General features: G+C 42.8%; 1 protein-coding gene across 1 annotated transcript; it reads right to left on the bottom strand.

The window, feature by feature from the left end:
- Positions 1-353: 353 nt before the first annotated feature.
- Positions 354-12,823, bottom strand: c13h10orf71 (chromosome 13 C10orf71 homolog). Its single transcript, XM_030106666.1, has 3 exons — positions 11,049-12,823; positions 3,873-4,255; positions 354-3,822 (listed from the first exon to the last, which is right to left on the bottom strand). Exons 1-3 carry the CDS (start codon positions 12,821-12,823, stop codon positions 1,037-1,039), a joined length of 4,944 nt encoding a protein of 1,647 aa, XP_029962526.1. The 3' UTR covers positions 354-1,036.
- Between the last annotated feature and the right edge of the window lie 6,455 nt (positions 12,824-19,278).

The raw sequence follows: 19,278 nt of genomic DNA, 5'->3' as shown, positions 1-19,278 counted from the left end.
TGGGGATGAAATTGGCGGATATTTGCAAGCAGACTCATGTAGTGTGGATTCAAGCTTGGGAAACTGATCAACTTATATCTTTACAGTGTATACATCCTTCTATCATTGGATTGCACAAGTGAAATCGGCAAAGATTGAATTGGTTCTTGCATAAAGAAGCACACAAACACAAAATGCTGCCAACAAAATATATTTTTCTTTCTTCTCAGAACATTTGCTACAGTCTCTCGCTCAAAAAAAAAATTGTCTGTCGAATAAGTAAATTAGCTCTTCATTTTAAATCTTTCAGACCCAAAGTACATATAAGAAGGTTGATAGCAATATGATATTACAGCAGCGCTAATAGCAAAATGAAACAAACTTGCAAAGCAGTCTTGTGTACATGTTTTTTTTTTTTTTTTTTATCTTATAAGGAGCACATAAAAATCAGGCATTCTGTTGATGAACGTGTGTTTACATTGTCTGAATGAACCAATGTTGTACTGTTTTTCACAGCAAAACAGAAACCAACAAGAAAATGACTGCTGTTTGTGATTAAACCTGAAAATCAGGGAAAATGATCTCACAATTTTCTCTTTGACGCCTTGGTTGAATACTCAAACTATTTTTCACGCCACCTGCATGACACTTCGGTTTCATATCAATTCATGCATCATGAAATGCCAAAAGTGGATTTTAATAAGACGAAATACAGGAAAAGTTTAACGTGCCTGCCTGTGTTGGTTCTCAACAAAAGACTTGACATGCTGTTGATGTTTGACGACAAAGAGATCATAATACCGAAAACACAGGGAACATCTTAGCATCGCACATTCAAATGTCAAATGGAATGGTAAACTCTGTAAAACAATGAAAATCAACAGTGGCTCTAAAAAAAACAGCAGCAGTAATTTAACAGCAGGTCAAAAGAATTTCTTAAAAGCTACAAACCCCAAAAACATGTTCACAAGAGAAAGTCCATAACACTGCAAAAACAGCATATTTGTCCTATTTAATTCTATCTTTATTCCATCAGATGTTTTGTACAGGTGTGTTTTCACCAATCAGATATCTCCATGAAGTCCTCCAGTTCACTCATGGTTATTATTTCACGGGGCTGATATTGTGAGGGGGCTGAGTTATCGTTTTCACACACTGAGCGTCCGGCAAGCTGGCTGTTTGTGTCACACTCTGGGAAGGACTCATTCGAGCCGTGTGTGCCGTAAACTCTGCTATGCCTTTTGTCTGTATCATTAACCGTGTCCATGTATGGAGTTTTTTCTGGACTGTAGCGATGTTCTTCTGTGTTCTGTCCTGTTTCAGGTGCTGGATATCCACCGTTCTGAGTCTCACCGACAGGCTGCTGGCCCGGCTGGCCGCCTGCTGGAGCCGATGAGCCGTCAGAGTGCAAAGACTTGATAGCTGCAGGTTGGTAGTTGGGATAACCGTGGTAGCCTTGGTAAAGCACAGCAGGCTTGCCAGCAGGGGACACCTGAGAGAGGGGCGGTTGTTGTTGTTTGATCTGCCTCTGGGGTTGGAGCTGGGCTTGAGGGCGTGTTTGATTAGGCTGATGCCGTGCGATGCCCTGCCCAGACTCCCGCACATTCAGCTGGACGTACTTGCCCGTCTCTGGGTCGATGAAGGTCTTTGTTTTAACTTCAACAGGAACGTCCACTAAAAAATACTGACCAGAGCCGAGGTCTTGCAGCACTTTGCGCTGGGTCAGTGGGAAGGACTGCGGATAGCTTGACTCTACTTGATACTGTGTCACTGGAGCTGGGTGATTGACATGGTGGAGAGTGGGAGAAGAGGGAACATGAGTAACTGTCTTAGGAGCAGCTGGAAGGGTCACAGCAGGATTAGCATGAGCAGAGGAATTCGGGAGGGAAATAGGACCAGTGGCATGAGGGAAAGCGTGGAAAGAGCGGTGAGGAGCTTGCTGCTCTGCATGGGACGGAGGCAAGCTAGACCCTACTGTTCTAGCATGAGCGAGAGAGACAGGAGGGGTAAAATGAGGGGAAGCCACAGCATGGCAGTTTGAGGAGCGTACCTCAGTGGAGGAGGAGGAACAAATAATGGGGCCTTCTTTGGGAAGTCCAACAGTGTCGGTTTCTGCAACTTTGGACAACTCCTTCTTCATCCTTCGAGTAGTTAAGCGCTGAGCTCTGCGTAACGCCTTTTCACTCTTTGGGGGTACAGTTGGAGGCTTTCCCATAGACCGAGATACATCACTGCTAAAGCTGCAGGCTGATTCGGGTCTGTCATAGTCATACAGGCCTCGGATATCTGCCAAGTCTGTTGCACTAGTGGCAAAACTCTCCACTCCGTCTGACGTAGCGCTGAAGACAGAGCGGGAATCATCGTCATCTATCACAATGCTTCTTCTGGAATAGGGTCTGTGATAGGATAGAGGTGCTGAATAGCCATCTAATGAAGATACTGACCTGCTGATTGAGGATTCATTGGGAGCCAGAAGTCTGTTTGATAATGAGTCAACGTGAACGGGGGTTCCAGTCCTGCGTCTCATTATCTCCTGATCTTCTCCTCTCTCCAAGCCCCCCCAGGAGTCTTCTCCGAAGTTCTTGTGGAAGCGCGGTTTGACTGACTTAGTGAAAGAGGAACCTCTCATGGTGTTATCCTTCACCCTGAACATCAAGGGCTTCCCTCCTAGAGCAGGAGAGGATGTGGTGGACCGTGGCAGAGATGGAGCAGGAGACACAGGAGCATGTGGTCTGTAAGGCCAGTCAGCCGACTCAAGCCCCGGAGTGTTTCTTTGTTGGGAAGATAAAGGTGAAAATAGTTGTCGCTCTTTGTGCTTCTTGTCTGGCTCGGCTGAGGTGATAGCATAATACTGAAGAGCATCCGTCTGTGCAACTTGTCTTTGCTTTTCTATCTCGGCAGCTTTCATCTTTTCTTTGTGAGTGGCTAACTCTTTTTCTTCCTTGCTTTTAGTCTGAAATTCATCGTCTTGTTCTTGTATTATATCCTGACTCACTTCTGCTTGGCTGTCCTCAAGCCGCAGAGACCTCTGCCCTTTAGTTTGACTTGTTTCTCCTTGTTTTAGGATGTTCTTCTTTTCTTCTCCATGTTTTTGAATTCTTGTCAACAATTCCTTTTGGTGTGTTTCTTGCATTTTTTCTTCAATCTGCTGCTCTGCTTGGTTCTCTAAGATTTGTTTCATAACTTTTTCTTTTGAAATATAAGCAGCGTTGTTTTCCTCTCTTTGTCTTTTTCTCTTTTCTTCCTCATTATCAGTAATAATCTGTTTAGGCCTTCTCTGTTGCTCCTCTTGTGTAGCTTGCCCTCGTTGCTCTTCGTTTGCAACTCTTCTTTGCAGCTCCTCCAGTGTAGCTCTCCTCTCTTTCTCTTGTGGGGCTCTTTTTTGATGCTCTCCTCCTCCTTGCGGTTTTCCTTGTGTGTCCCTCCTTTGTAGCTCTTCTGCATATATCTTTTGCTGTTCCTCTTGAGCAGTTCTTCTTTGCTGTACCTCTTGTGCAGCTCTCCTCTCCTGCTCCTCTATTGCAGCTCTTCTTTGCTTCTCCTCTTGTGCAGCTTTTCTTTGCTGTTCTTTTTGTGCAGCTCTTTGCTGCTCCTCTTGTGCAGCTCTTCTTTGCTGTTCTTCTTGTGCAGCTCTTCTTTGCTGCTCCTCTTGTGCAGCTCTTCTTTGCTGTTCTTCTTGTGCAGCTCTTCTTTGCTGCTCTTCTTGTGCAGCTCTTCTTTGCTGCTCCTCTTGTACAGCTCTTCTTTGTTGCTCCTTCTCCTGTGCAGCTTTTCTTTGCTGCTCCTCTTGTGCAGCTCTTCTTTGCTGCTCTTCTTGTGCAGCTCTTCTTTGTTGCTCCTTCTCTTGTGCAGCTTTTCTTTGCTGCTCTTTCTCCTGTGCAGCTTTTCTTTGCTGCTCTTCTTGTGCAGCTCTTCTTTGCTGCTCCTCTTGTGCAGCTTTTCTTTGCTGCTCTTCTTGTGCAGCTCTTCTTTGCTGCTCCTCTTGTGCAGCTCTTCTTTGCTGCTCTTCTTGTGCAGCTCTTCTTTGCTGCTCCTCTTGTGCAGCTCTTCTTTGCTGCTCTTCTTGTGCAGCTCTTCTTTGCTGCTCTTCTTGTGCAGCTCTTCTTTGCTGCTCTTCTTGTGCAGCTCTTCTTTGCTGCTCCTCTTGTGCAGCTCTTCTTTGCTGCTCTTCTTGTGCAGCTCTTCTTTGCTGCTCTTCTTGTGCAGCTCTTCTTTGCTGTTCCTCTTGCACAGCTCTTCTTTGCAGTTCCTCTTGAACAGCTCTTCTTTGTTGCTCCTTTTCTTGTGCAGCTTTTCTTTGCTGCTCTTTCTCCTGTGCAGCTTTTCTTTGCTGCTCTTCTCGTGAAGCACTTCTTTGCTGCTCCTCTTGTGCAGCTTTCCTCTGTTGATCCTGTGCAGCTTTTCTTTGTTCTTCTTGCGCTGCCTTCTGTTGTTGCTTATCTTGTTCGGCTCTTCTTTGACGTTCCTCTTGTATTGCTCTTCTTATATTTTGCTCTTGTACCTCTCTCCTTTGCTGTTCTTCTTGTGCAGTTCTGTGCTTTTGTTCCTCTTTAAGTGCCCTCTCTTGCAGCTCTGCTTGTCCAGCTCTTGTGTGCCATTCCTCTTGAGTAGCTCCCCTCTCTTCTTCAGATTTCATTCTCATTTTCTCCTCAGTTTCTTTAATTCTTATATCAGCTTTTCTTTGAATTGATCTTATCTCCTCCTCTTTTACAGCTCGTTGTGCTTCTCTTTGTTTCACCTGCCTTTCTTCTTCTGTCCTTCTTTCTATCTCTTTCTGTTTTTCTCGCCTCTCCTTAATTTTCATTGTTATGGCCTCACGTTCTCTTGCTCTCCTCTCCTCTTCTCTCTGAAATGCTACTCTTTCTTCTTCAGCTTGAGAAGCTCTGCTCTCTTCTATCATGTGTTTTATTTTTATGTCTTCTTCTCTGTTGTCATCTTTGCTCCTGGATGATGGTTCTTCATCTGGTTGTTTTAGTTTATCCTGCTGTTTTGTATTGATTTGCTCATTCTGAGTTGCAGGAATTTTATCTTTTTGTCTGTCTTTCTGCTTATCCGCAGTTTCAGACTCTTCGTCTTTGTTTAGCTGTTTAATAATTCTCTCCTCTCTTTTTGGAGTTGTGTTGTTTTCTTTCTTGTGCATTGTCTCCATGGTCACAAGTGGGGGATCCGTTTTGTCTAGATATGTCAATCTTTCAGAGACGCTTTGTGATGATGCTGTGGCTAGCAAAAGATAGTTGTGTTGCTCTGTTATATTTGCTTCTTGGGTTCCAACTCCAGCCATTTGTCCCATCTGACCAGTCAACAAATCATTTTTGCTGTGGTTTTCAACATTTTTTGCCACGCTATTGACAATGTTTTCATTTACTTTGCCCACTGAGAGCATTTTGTCTTGTCTTTCTTTGTCTCCGAGTTTGAACATCCCTGTTCTTTGGTGTTCTTTTTCTGTAATGGGAAATGCTAGTGCTTTGGGTTCTTTATTCACTTTGGCAGTCAGCTCTGTGTTATTTGGCAATGTTTTCTCTTTTGTAGAGTAATGTTGGGGCTCAGCAGTGAACACAGGTCGTCTGCTATGACGAGTGTGTATAAGTGGAAAGAACCCTTCCTTTTTGTTAGGAGGGAATTCTTGGACCGGGTTCACATCTTTGTCCTCTGAAACAATAACTTTTAACCTGGCATAATCTGCAAGTGCTGAAATTTCAGGGATAGTTGATACTCTTTCTTTTGGTTTTGGTTTAACTTCAGCATTTTCTTTAACCTGATTTTCTCTTTTTGGGTGTAAACGTCGTGAACCATGCCTTTCGGTCACTGATAAACTAGACTCATGTTCAGTTTGATGTTTTCTGGTTAGATTAGCTTGGCCTAGCTCCATCTTTTCATTATTACTCAGTTTCCCATTGGAACTATCACTCTGTTTTGAAACCAAGGGATCTTCGGTTTCCAACAGTTTCCTTCTCACACTCTCCTCGTGAAAGTTCTTTGAACCTGACTCCACTGCACTGCTGGTATCTTTATCCAAAATGAATACAAAAGCATCATGTGTTGCTTCCTTGTAGGATTCTTTGTTTAGAGCTGTCTGTTTTGGTAGCATCTCTGGAAGTTCCCTCTCTTTTAGTGCATCTCCAACTGCTGCGCTATGTGATTCACTGCTTGTTTCTGTTACCCGCTGTACTTGGAAGTAGTCACCTTCTAGGGATTGTTTGCTTGATTCATCCTGGAAGTCCTGAACTGCCTTTGCATTGTCTGCCTTTGCATTTTCAGGTTGAATATTTTGACATGCTGCGATGTTGCTGCTGCTTCTGCTACTATGTTGATTGCTGCTTTTCAAAGAATCGGACGCTTTACTCACACTGCTTAACACATGCTGCATCCCTAATTTGTCATCCAAATTGTCTTTCAGCTTCTTTTCACTGTCTGCAGAACTTGGGTTTTCATTATTTGAAGTTTTTTCTTTACAACTAGATGTTGAAACTTGTGTATGTTCATTAGACGGCACAAAGTCTGAAAGGGAAGATTTGCTGTGGTTCACTTTGTCTTTGGTTGTTACTGCGGGGACAACTTTGATGGCAATGCTGTCAATATGTATATTATCCTCTTCAATATTCTCTCCAATGTGTTTCTCATTATATTGGTGATTTGGAACTGCAACGTTGGTTTCATTCCCAGTTGAATTGCTGGAAGAACTGTTTTGGTTGAATGTTATTGACGGTGTTGGGTCTTGTCTTTTGTCCTCCAGTAGTGGTACGTTCTCGTCATCGCCGTTGCTGTTTCCAGATTGATTTATAGCAGCTGTTTTACGTTCTGTCAGTGATGGCTGGGCTCCGTGTTTAAGCTGAGTTTTAGCATTGCCCTTGTTGTTGATTGCACTGTTTACGTCTTTGTGCATGTGGTTGTTATTGGCTTGTGGTGTTTGTATTTCTGGTGGATTTTCCCCCTCAGTCTTCACCTCTGCCTTTGTGTCCTTGTTCATTTTAAAATCTTTTGTTTCTCTTGTTACTTTATTCTGCTGGTGGAGGAGAGGTTGAGTTTCATCCAGCACTTTATTTTTAGAAAGTGCAGTGACTGTGACCCCCTTTACAGCCGCTGGCTCTGGTTTTGTTTCGCTTTGGGGTTTTACGTTTATTGAACAACCCTCCTGTTTGAGATCCGTCTCTGGGATATCTTCTGTCGCGTTGACTTTTCTTGTCTCTGAGATTAAATTTTTGTGTTCATTTTCAAGTCCAACTTTGGTTTGATCATCCTGAGCTGCAGAATGGTTTTGCTGTATGTCGTTCATCTTTCCTGTGACAGTCTCCTCTGAAGCTGTAGTCTTTTCTTTTTCATCGAGATGGGTGCTTGCACGCCACTTGTCCAGCACTAAATTACTACTCTCATTCGTGGTTGCATCAATTAGTGTTAAGGTGCTCCTCTGTCCATGACCAATGTCCGAGGATGGATTTCTGTCTCGTACAGTTACCATTATTCCCATAATCTGTAAACTGTCATCAGCGACAGGATCCTCTTTCTGACCAAAGAAGAGATTAATTGTCGGCTCAGTGTCTTCATGAGGGGCTTCTTGAGCTAGAACCTTTTCAGTTGCTACCTGGTTAGCGTCTGGTGGATGCTCTTTCTTTATGTTGGGAAAATCAATTTTGACTGCTGGAATTTCTTCTAGTTCCTCTTTCTTATTTCCAGACATCTCTTCATGTTTTATTTGTAGTTTTCCTTGTCCACTCTTCGCTGTCTGCTCGTTAGTCTTCATTGGTGACACTATTTCAGGGAGGGCGTCTTGTTTTTCACTTTGTACTGAGCCATTAGTGAAGTTTTCAGGGTTGCATTCTGTTTGTTTGGTTTCACGAGGTTGCTCTGGCACATCACTGCTGGCTTTTGCTGATTGTTGTAGAATTTGCTTCAGTAAAATGTCCTCTGGCTCAGTGGCACTGGCAGAAGATTTGGCTGATTTTGTCGACGGGCAAAATGGTGAAAAATTTGATTCCAGCTCTGCTCTTGAAGGATCCGTTTGGTGCTTTATTGCAACACTACTGGAACTCACCGCTTCGTTCTTTTTCTGCATGCCCTGTGATGGCGGCTTCTGTCGTACATTAACACTCTGACTACTTGGTAATAACTTTCCAAAGCTTTTGCTCCCATCTCGCATTGCAAAACCCTTTTCTTTAATTGCTGAAATCTCTTTTTCAGCATGAGCTTTTATCTTGGAGGTCAGAATCTCTTGCTTAGTCTGAGTTCGCTCTTTGTGGGGCAGCGCTTTCGGAGGGATAAAATTATAATCGTTTGGCTTTGTTTTAGGGGGAAGCAGTTTGGTTGAATCTGAATCTTTATGCAGTGGCACGTCAGTGTCTTTCACAGGGTCACTTTTGCCCATCTTGTTAACCCTATCGTCCTTCGGTTTATCTGTGACACTGTCACCATTGTCTTTTTTGTTTCTCGTAGTTTTAGAGTCACTTGCACAAGATAACTTGAATTCCTTAGATGTCTCGCTGTAAACATATTGACTCTCTGTCACTTCTGTGGAATCAAAGGTGGTTGATCCCTCCTTGCTTTCTGTGTCAGCTGGTGTGGCAACAGCACACACCGAGTTCTCTTTATTCACTGTATCAGCGTTATCAAGAGATGAAGCTTGTGTCTCATTGTTGCCCGTTGAAGAGACATTTTCTGGAGCAAACACTTTCTTCTTGGTGGGGGAGACTGCATCAGTGAAGCCATATTTCTCTCTGAGACGGTCATATTCATCAGCACCTCTATCGGGCTCATGACTGCTGTTTCTGACAGCAGGAACGTCTCTCTGTGGGTACATTTGTGCCTCTTGCTTCTCCTTTTTGTGTCCCTCATTTTTATCAATATTCAGCACTGCCGGAATTTTACTCTTTGCAATGCCATCTTCTTTTATGACGGTGGTGTTTTTGACTTTTTCTTTTTGCTCGCCCCTCATTTTCTCCTTAATTTTGGCTAGTTCCGCTTTAGCTTTCGCTAACTCTGTCTTCACTTGCTCAACTTTGTCGGGCTCGCTCTTCGCTGGTTGCGTTGCTGTTAGTCTTGCCGTGAGTTTTGCTGACTGCTCCTGCATCCTTTGTGCTTTCGATAACTCTTGTTTAATACTATCCTTTTTGGTTTGCTCTGTTTTTGCCTGTTCTGTTGTTTTCTCTTCAACCTTTCTCTCCTTGGATGTACTAACCTGTTGTCTTTGTTGTTCTCCAGTCAACAGTTCTGCATGAACCAAATCTTTGTGGTCACTTGCTTGTCTCACTTCTTTATTTGCAAAGTGATCTGTTTTGACCCTTTCCAGTGTAGCTACTGTTGTTTCCTCTGGTTCTGCTTTGAATTGTTGCTTTTTCATCTCTCCTGTTAGTGTTAGTTCTGCTTTTCTACTTGCTGTTCCCGTCTGTTCAATGGTAACTTGTTCTGTTCTAATTTGCTCTGCTTCTGTTTGCTCTGTTTTTACCTGTACTTTGCTTAAATGTTCTTCCCTAAATTGCTCTGTATTCATATCTGCTCTAGTTGCATGATCAAGTTGAGTTTGCTTGGGTCTTGTCTTTGCATCCAGATCATTTTTTGGCACTTCACTTATTACCTGTTTTTCATTTTCTGCTTCTTCTGCATTGGCCTGCTGGCTCTGCTCTTCTCTCATGTGTTTAAATTCATTGTTAATGTCCCTTGCTTCATCCGATGCATTTGGTACTTTATCTTGCTTTTCACTGCACTCTTTTGTCAGTTCGTCGATCCTCTTTTCCTCAATACTTTCTGCCTCAGCCTGTTGAAGCGTCTCCTGCTGAGTTGACTCTGATTTGGCCTCCTCTGCTCTGATGCTCTCAGAACTTGTCTGGTCTGCTAAAGCTAGACCAGCTGATTCCAGTGTCGGCAGCGCCACTTGAACCTGAGCTTGTTCCAGCTTTGCTTGTTGATGTTCTGTGTTTCTATTTTCTGCAATTACCTGCTCTGTTTTGATTTCGATAAACTGCCCATCTTTTAACTTGCTGGGTATTGCAGGCTCAGATGTCTTGTCAGGATCTATCTGCATTGTGGGTTCAAACAACAGATTAGGGTCTATTGGCTGCGGAATTTGTGTTTCCAGGCCTTTTGAAATTGGTGCATCTGGCTCTCTAAGACCTTTTTCCTGCATGTTCGTGAGTTTGTCTTCAGTGAAATGAAACACGTGTTGATTCCTGTTTTCTTGATCAGGATATCTGTTATCTTTGTGGCTCTTCCAGTTGTCCTCCTTGTGACTATTATCAAAATGTCCAGAATACTTTTGAAATCCTTTTTTGTCATGAAATGCCAAGGATTGTGACTCTGCATACCATGCTGGATTTCCTCCAGTTTCATTACTCAGCGCACATTGTTGCGGTTGGTTTGATATGTGGGGGTGAGAAGCTGCTTCAGCGACAAAACTTTCTCTTAAATCACTTCCTTTCTTTAAAGTTGGCCACATTTCTTGTCTTGACCTTTCCATTGAGGCACCTGACTCTTGTTTTAGTGGCCAGAGTTGTTCTTTTACATTTAGCTTTTCCATATCTTGGCTGTATGTCTGCCTGTACATGTCTTGTGAGGAGGCATTATTGTAAGCATGTTTGCTGTTTTTGAGCTGCTCAAATCTATCCATCGTTCTGAATGCTCTCCCGAATGTTTCGTTTGAAGGTTGTTCATAGTTTGTCTTGTTTTGTAAATGATCTCTGGTATGATTGTCCTCAGCTCTTTGCTTTGGTTCTTCTCTCACTGAAGAAGACTGCTGCAGTCTGTATGCACCATCTTCTAAAGTTCCTGTTGTATTTGTCACTCCTTGTTTATAGGGAACAAATGACACTGGAGCTTCATGGAGATTCTGTCCATTAGTCAGCTGATTGCTTGCGTAATTTTCAGGGATGAAGCCAGCGAACCCAGAGTGATGTACCATCTGGCCTTGCATCTGAGCTGTCTGATCATCGCTTACAGTGTATCCTGGATATTGGGTTGCGTGTGTTGTTGCAATTTGAGAATTTAGGAATGAGTTTTCGTATTGGTTTGCATATTGATGCGCTGCAGCATTTGTCATAATGGGTTCATTCAACTGCAGGAAGTGATTATATGGATCTGGAAACTCTGGGATGTCTATCACAGTCTCTTTAGGCTCCAGGGTAGAGGGCTGTTTGTTTTTCTCCTGAGTCTCCAAGCCTTTGAATTTCGTGGGGCTGTAGGTACTTTTCACTCTTTTCCTGTTGTCCTTGAGATTGAACAGGAGGCTCGTGGCTCGTGATTTGTAGCTGGACATCCTGACATCGGGCGTGGCTCCCCTGCTTTCAGCTCGAACTGGAGGATGTTCCACAGGTGGAGCCGAAAGGTCGTAGTGCTGGAGCTCTGATGTTTCTGCTTCTGGGTGTGAATTCGCTGAAGGCAGCTGGCCGATTTTAAAAGGAGTTGTGCTTGTGTTACCCCTAACAACACCTGACGCCACTGTGACCGCATTGTTTTCAAAGGGATATACATTGTTGTTGCAGTAATAATCTCCTCGGTCATTTATCACTCCTGTAGCGCTCGAATTTTGCTCTGCCATCCTTTTTACTTTTTGCTGGAGGGCTTTCACAGAGCTGATGGTGTCTCGCACGCGGCGAGACATCTCAGTGGTGGGTGATGCAGTTGACGGGCGCTGGGATGGAAGCCTATTAGGTCCAAGGCTCTGGGTCCTCTTCCTGTGCGGGTAATGACCAGCCAACTCAGACTCACAGCGTTTCTCCATAGCTGAAGCTTTCTGTATCACCATGGATGTCGACGTGGAGCGTGGAGGAGTCGGCGGAACCACCGGTGCCAAGTGACTCTGCCTGGCGCCCCTACAAGGAGCCGGAGCTCGATCCTGCAGTGAAAGCTCCTTGTACATTGGTGTCTCATACCACTGAGGGAACTGTGAACAGTGCATGAAGCCTGAGACTTGCCCATGCTGAAACGGAAATCTGTTATGATCCCTCCACACCTTAAAGGGACTAAACTCACTGTGTATAAAGAAGTTAGAGTTACAGTTGACCTGTGCAGACATGCCGTGCTTGCTGTGTGAAGATCTCATAAAAGAAGCTGCAGAGTGGTGAGACATGTGGGCCACTGCTGCCGCGTCAGGGGAATAAAAGTTGTTGTCTTGGGGTGAGAAAGGCCCAACACTGGGGAAATGTCCACTGTTAAAGTTTTGCTGATATGATGCAGAGAATTCAGAAAGCTCCCTCTGGATACTCATCAAAGCAGATTTGTCCCAGCTTGTCTCGTCGCTCCACTCTCTGAACCGATCATCCATTCCCATCACATCTCTTTGTCCCTCCGAGTTAAAAGCCCTGATGAGAGAAGAAACTCTGGAGCGGCTTCTGAGTTGCTGTGAATTTAGCTCTGTGCCTCCATTGCTCAGGGTGGACAGCTGCTCTTCTCTCATAGATCTTTCCGGTTGAGATGTTTCCACAAAGGAGTGCTGGAATGTGGCGGAAACCCCCCCATGTGTTCTCTGCCCATAAACCTCCCACTGGGGATCCCTATGGATCTCAGAGCCGTAGACTCCTCCACGGATCCAGTCCTCTTCATACTGCTGCACTCTGAGGCTGAAGTTCTCATGCGCAGCTCTTTTAAGTTCCTCCCGCTCTCTGTCCTGGCCGTGCTGGCTGAAGGCCAGCTGTTTGTCTCTCTGGGTGCAGGGCGAAGACAAACTGAGGTCTGAATCATTATAAACAGCTTCGTCTCCAATGCAGAGACTCCTGAAGGCTCTGTCTGTCAGGCTGCTGACCTCGCGGTCGTTTTCATCCGGGAAGGAGCCAGCGCTGGAGGTGTCACTGTAGCCTCCATCGCTGTGCTTTCGATGTCCGCCGCTCTTTCGGCCAGAGCGGCGCTTTTCAACTGTGGTCATGATGCAGACTTGAACTCTGTCCTCAGTTGTTCAGTCATTCAGGCAAACGTGCCCTTTAACTGGATCTGCAGCATCCACAGTCTGGGAGACTTCAGGATTGTGTAAAGCCAGAAGATCCTACGGCATCGTGGCTTTTAGTTGTCCTCTGTCCAATTCAAACCTCAAATTGATTGAGTTCCTGAAGGAAAAACAATCAAAACAAAAGAAAATCAGCCTGACCACGACCACACAGTCTTATATCTCTTTAGATAACAAGAAACAGTTTGCTACCATTGATCAGTGTGCAATTTGCTTGGAGGGAGTGGGGGGAGTGGGGGGAGTGGGGGGACCCCTCCCCTCCAGACTGTACATCTCCTATTATGCTTCATTATATTTTCCACAGGAAGGTGTAAAACTGATCTGACTGTTTTCAAATTATTATCCATGATTAAAGCTACTTCAGCAACAACAGGCCACCTTCTATTTTAAAATCTATGCAAAGTAATGCTGCCTTTGTCCCACATTATCTCTACTATTAACAGGAAATACATTTCTTACATTATATGACAGCTGCTGGTTAGAGATTTTGTTTATCTATTTATGTATGTTCCTGTTTTAAAATGGGTTCTCCAGTGTAAAATCATTTAAAAAAAAAAGGGAAAAGAAAAAGTTATTTGTTGTTTATGATCACTGTCCTCAATATGGGATTTTTTTTCTACTTTGCATTAAGCTGCGATGTACTGGATGTGCCTCTGAAAACAGCTCTGTAAATCCTTCCACTCAATCACTGTGACCTTCAGAGACATGTTGTGAAGAAAACTACACTGTTGCTAGGCATGGTCTAAAGACAGCCTCACGTGAGTTATTTTGAGCAATGGAGTTACATCTATGCAAATTTAGCACGAGCACAGCCGTGCATGTGACACTTTGTTTTTGGATTAAAAAAAGCACATGTTTGTGTATATTTAACAACAATCAGAGACTGTAGGTGACATTGCATTACATTTTCAATGTAATAATCCTGTTAAGAGGTTGTACGGTGGTCAGCTGTTTAGCCTTGGTTCAAGCTGCTTTTGTCTGAATGAAAGCTTTGAAATCTCTGGTTTGGATCAGCCAAATGTGACATGATGAAAATTAATCTGGTAGTAAAAATCCTGCAGTTGAACCTCTCAGTTTTACGACTGAATGCAGAGCAGGTGAGCAGCGGACGAAAATATCCTCAAGCCAAAGTGCAGCTAATTTGAGATTTTAGTAATAATAGATTGAGTGAGGCAGGTGAGCTGATTTGTCACCTAAATGTAATTTGTATTGCGCAAATTAAAGCAATCAGTTAAAAACGAAGCACGCTCAAAAACCAGCACCTTCTGGTTAAAACATCCAAGGCCTGTCTGTGTTTTACTCTCACTAAAAAACCAGCAGCTGCATACAGAAGCCTTTAAAACCACACACAGTGTTGGACTGTATACCTGATATTATGCATAGTATTAAGATTTAGATAAATTATTAGAATCATATAAAATATATTCGTATGGAAAAAAAGTATATAGATAGCCTTTCTATCACTTGCTGTTCAGAAAATACACACATGCACACATGCACATTTAAGAGCGGCGAGGTAATATCATGGGTAAGTTGTGGTTAAATAGTGCAGATGCCAGGCAGCCGTCACCTTGCTCAGAATATCAAGTGGTTCATTAATATCTTCTGACCTGGAAGCCATCCATCTCACATGCATCTAGAAAACTGAGCTTCACCGCACCGTTGGACTGACCAGCTAAATTGGCATCAGAAGAAACTAATGATCAGAAATTTAAAAGTGAATTCAAGCATTAAAAAGGTAATGCATTTTTCTCCTCGTGCAAAAAAAAAAAAAAAATTGTGACACATTGTGCATTTTGATGTCGTGTCTTTTCAGGAATTTTCTTGAACATTAGAAAAAAAGCCTGTTGCAGTCAATTTTTTGAGCAACATTAAAAATCCATATATTTTCGTGAAAAACATTTTGAAAAAAAAATGCAATTTTACTATTTCTTTGTATACAATAATGAACTGGTGTCAAACTCATTGATTGGCATTGATTTCTCTTCATTCTTTCATGAAACTGGTTTATTTTTGTCTAGAGGCTGGCATTCAGCGCTACAACCTGACACCTGAGGACACTTTCTCACAGGGACTCTGGGCCACAGGAAAGGCAAACTGGTCATTTCACTTCACCAAGATGTTTTTAGATGTTGGTTAAATAAAATAATTTCTCTATATAGAATCAATGAAATCGACACAAAAGCTTAACTTGTACTGAGTGAAAGCCTGTTTTCATTTAATTAGAGATTTGAAACATTTTTTCTTTCAATATAAGATAGAGCAAGAAAATGTAAACCATTAGAAATAAACTATTTTGCATGATTGGATTTATAAGAAAGATTCATAATTTTTAAAACTTTTTAAAATGTTATAAAAAAAAAAAAAAAAAAGTCAATACTTCGCCATGCATTATTTTCCCCCTCTTTTGAATATGAATGAAAAAGCAGATCAAAGTTTTTCCTTACCACTCTGCTTCATAGTCCATAGCTCGGGCCTTATTTTAAACTCCTCAAAAGGCTCCCTCCTCCCAAAAAAGGCCGTTTGCCCTGTCACCTCACACAAACCCTCTCCGGCAGCTCCAGTTTTTTCGTAGTAACAGCAGTCCGAATCAAAAAAAACAAACAAACAGAACCTCTACATAGTCCAGGGTTGGGTCTTGGAGGTTTTGACCAGCGGCAGGCAGACGGACCTGAGGGCTGGAGAACAGACAGAAATAGAGGAGCTGCCCCAGAGAGAGCGTCCACCATTGGGGACAGAATGACAGCTTGAGCTTGCGTTCGAGTCTGCGAGATCCTCTGGTGTCGAGTGTCACACAGATGAAACAAACAGGCTCTCCACTATTTATAAATCTGGACGGCCACTGCGGGCCATTAGCAGCTCCAGCTAAGTGTCAGTCAGTAAAGCGGGAGAAGGCGGCAGCTGGCCGAGGGGCAAAGCAGGAGAAAACACACAATTCCAGACGATGTGTTGTTATTGTGAGTGTTAGACGGATAGTTCTGCAGAGGTGAGGGGCTCCGGTTGTCCTCCTGGAAGACATAAATAACTGTTGCCTCATACAGCAGTGCCTCCCTCTTCACTGAACACAACTGACAAGCACTGTGTAGAGCGTCAACAAGTGGCTCTCGTCACTGCCTGCTGGACGACAACTGATTTATTCTGAAGATTTTTTTGACAAGATTATAAAAATGCACTTTTTTTTGTGCAAAGTTTAATGTGATTTTTTTACCTTTTCCAAATCTCTGAGGTTTATTCCTTCATGCAATATATGTGAGAGGTTCATTTCAGTCGACTTATTACAGTATTTGCATCATGGATGTGTAATTTCCCTGACTACAGCCCTGCTCACCCCCTCAGCAGAAAAGGCCACGAGGCAGAGGAAGGGGAGGGAGCGAGCCTCCCTTCCCTCCGACTGCCTGCTGCTATAATAGGAGATGGCTGTAGCAGATAGTTTCCTGGGGTTGTCGGTGGGTGCAGGGCCGGCCGGGCGGGATGATGGACACACACACATGGGCCCTAATGGAGAACCCCTCCTCCCACACACACACACACACACACACACACACACACACACACATACACATATTTACACACAGATGGTTTTGCATGCAGGTCACTAAACTTTGGGAAAGGCTGAGGTAATCCCTTTTCAACCATTCTCTTCCCTCCTCCCACACACCATCCTCAGCCACCCTTTTCTTTTCCACATTGCACATCCAATTTTAGTTTTTTCTTTCTTTTTTTTTAAGTCCATCCGGACAAAGCAACATGCTTCAAATATAACATAAATTTATCTGATAAAGCATGGGAATAACTGCTTTGAAATTGTGTTTTGCTGTTTACTTTTGGGCCTATTCTGCAGAGCACTATTTCACTTCAAAAAAAAAAAAAAAAAAGTAACATTAGAATTTTTTTAATCCCCCAGAAGAGAAAAAAAATCTGTGTGTGATTACCAAAAAATATTCAGTTTTTCACATTGAGGTTTGAAATGAAGCTGTGTGTGAGAAATCCACTGACGTTACCTGCTCACTAAGGCCCTCTAGTGGACAAACCGACTCTCAGCTCGGTTTGGCCCCTTCACTGATATTAACTTTTAAATTCCATCAAAAACATCTCCCCAGTTTTCAAATAAGAAAAAAAAAAAAAACTTCCCAACTTTGCTCTCGTATAGATTTATTGAGGACGGTGAGCATTGATCACAAACGCTGAGGAAGCTCTTCTGCCTGCTGAGTAAGGAGGAGCCGAGCTGTGGTTATGTGGCAGACAGCAGATGAGCACATTACTCGCTGCATTAAGATATGCTTTGTTTGTATAATCTCCATTCAGAGATGAGCTTAATTGATCCTAATTGATTGGGTTATTGATCAGCTCTGTTGCCGGAATTAAAAGCAGAGTTGATACTTTGGTGGGGTGTTTTGGCCCTTTAGTGGACGGGGCCTGAAAGCACTTTGTGTCAGACTCTGAATGCTGCCGCTCTGAATAGTGAAATTTGGGTGGTACCTGATGTCAAGCGGAAGCATTGTATGCGTGCGGCAGTCTTTCTGGAGTGCACTGTGTCTTTCTGCGGGACTCGCATTGTCTGTGCACGTCTGAGGACGGGTGCATGTACACAACAGCTCCCTGTTTCAGGACATATTTCCCCACATCCCTGCAAAAAAAAAAAAAAAGAAAATATTTCATTACTGCAACAAAAGAAGCCCATTAACTGCACTGTAAGAACAGAGTTCAACTGCTGTCCCCCATATTCACCATGTTTGTCTGCTTTTCTGGCCGCTCTCCAGCTAATTTGATATAACAATGCTCCACAAAACCGCCTCAGGACTTTTTTTAGGTGACAGAAAATTATCAATGATGCCACATGCACAGCTGAATGTCAACACCAACTTGACTTGTTTATGAAATATTAAAGCAGTGAATTATGGGCACCATGCAGAACTTAATGATGATCGGAGTCATTATAACTTCAGCTTCCTTTGTTTTGGCTAATGATTAAATTCCACAACTACTGTATTCAATTTTGGGGAGATTGAATGTGTTTTCCACGGCTTTTGTACGAGTTGGCTGGATTCTCTTGTCCACAGTGGTACATTTGGGAAAAGGAGCTGATTTGTTTACGGATATTGTGTTATCATTAGCTGCCATGTCACTGGGCTTAACATCTTTGCTCTGGAGCTCTCTCATGCACTTAAATCACAAATCATTATATTAGAACATAATGTTTTTGGTGATATTATTTTGGGGCGTCAGTAGGTTCAGCAGAGTACCTGCATTATGAAGGCCTTATACTCTGTTTATTTACTGAATGCACTGACATTTTAAAAATCGTGTCGCATGTATATGTTCAAATTTGTATTAAAATAAAATATAAATACAAATGTAACCGGAATTCTTTGTGTAAATAATTACAGTACTTTTATGAAGTGGATAAAAATAATCTGTAAAATCTTTTTTTTTTTTTTTGTTGAAGTCTTAAAGTCAGTTTGCAAAAGTGTGACTTTATTAGTATATTTTTGAGATATTTACAACATGCACACATACACACACAATGCCGTTAAAAAAAGGGGGACGCTCTGTACTCAATGTACAACCTGGCACGACTTCTGACATTATCCCCCTCTTCGGTGTCACCAGGGTGTCGCCTCATCAATTATTGAACCAGTACTTCATGGTAATACATAATTTCTTATCAATTATTCATGATAATGTGTGTGTAGTTTACTTAATTGTGTTATTGACTATCAAAAGTAATTTCCTGAAAATCCTCAAGGACGCAAATTGAATCAGCCGAACTAGTACTGGTGTGTGCCGCGGTTAAGTATTCTCAATCTGATCAGCTGAGCCTTTATCCAGGAGTCACTCTGGTGACGAATTCAGTAATAATGAATCAACAAATGTACTGACCGTGATAAACATAGGATGTGAAGAGCCCTGAGGTGATGAGAGATTACATTTAATATATATATAAGATGTAAATCCAACATTAATAAAAACCATGTATCACATTTAATGGGGTTTATTGAAAAAAAAAATGCTTAAAGGTGGACGGAAGAGGAATAGAGAGTGTAAAGCGTTCCTAAAAGTAAATAAATGATAGGAGTCACAATTGTGCTCCTCTCCCGGCTTTAAGGGAAGCTGATAAATAATGTAACAGAACAGATGGCTGGAGCGAGAGGCAACAGGAGAGGAACATGAGCGACTACATCTTTAATTGTTTTAAAGAACATGTCACAACAGGACTGGAGTGTCTCCTGTCTGCTGGCGCTACAGATGTGCTAACAGAGCGGGAGGCACAACTGCTCACTCTGCCGATAAGTCCACTTCAACCTGCCCGGGTCCAACACATCCACATCCTGTGTTCTGGCACATGTACATGTTTACACACACACACACACACACAC

The sequence above is a fragment of the Salarias fasciatus genome, chromosome 13 (genome assembly GCF_902148845.1).
Source record: "Salarias fasciatus chromosome 13, fSalaFa1.1, whole genome shotgun sequence".
In the NCBI taxonomy this organism is placed as follows: domain Eukaryota; kingdom Metazoa; phylum Chordata; class Actinopteri; order Blenniiformes; family Blenniidae; genus Salarias; species Salarias fasciatus.
The sequence above is the reverse complement of the archived record's forward strand: the minus strand, read 5'-3'. Positions and strand labels throughout refer to the sequence as shown.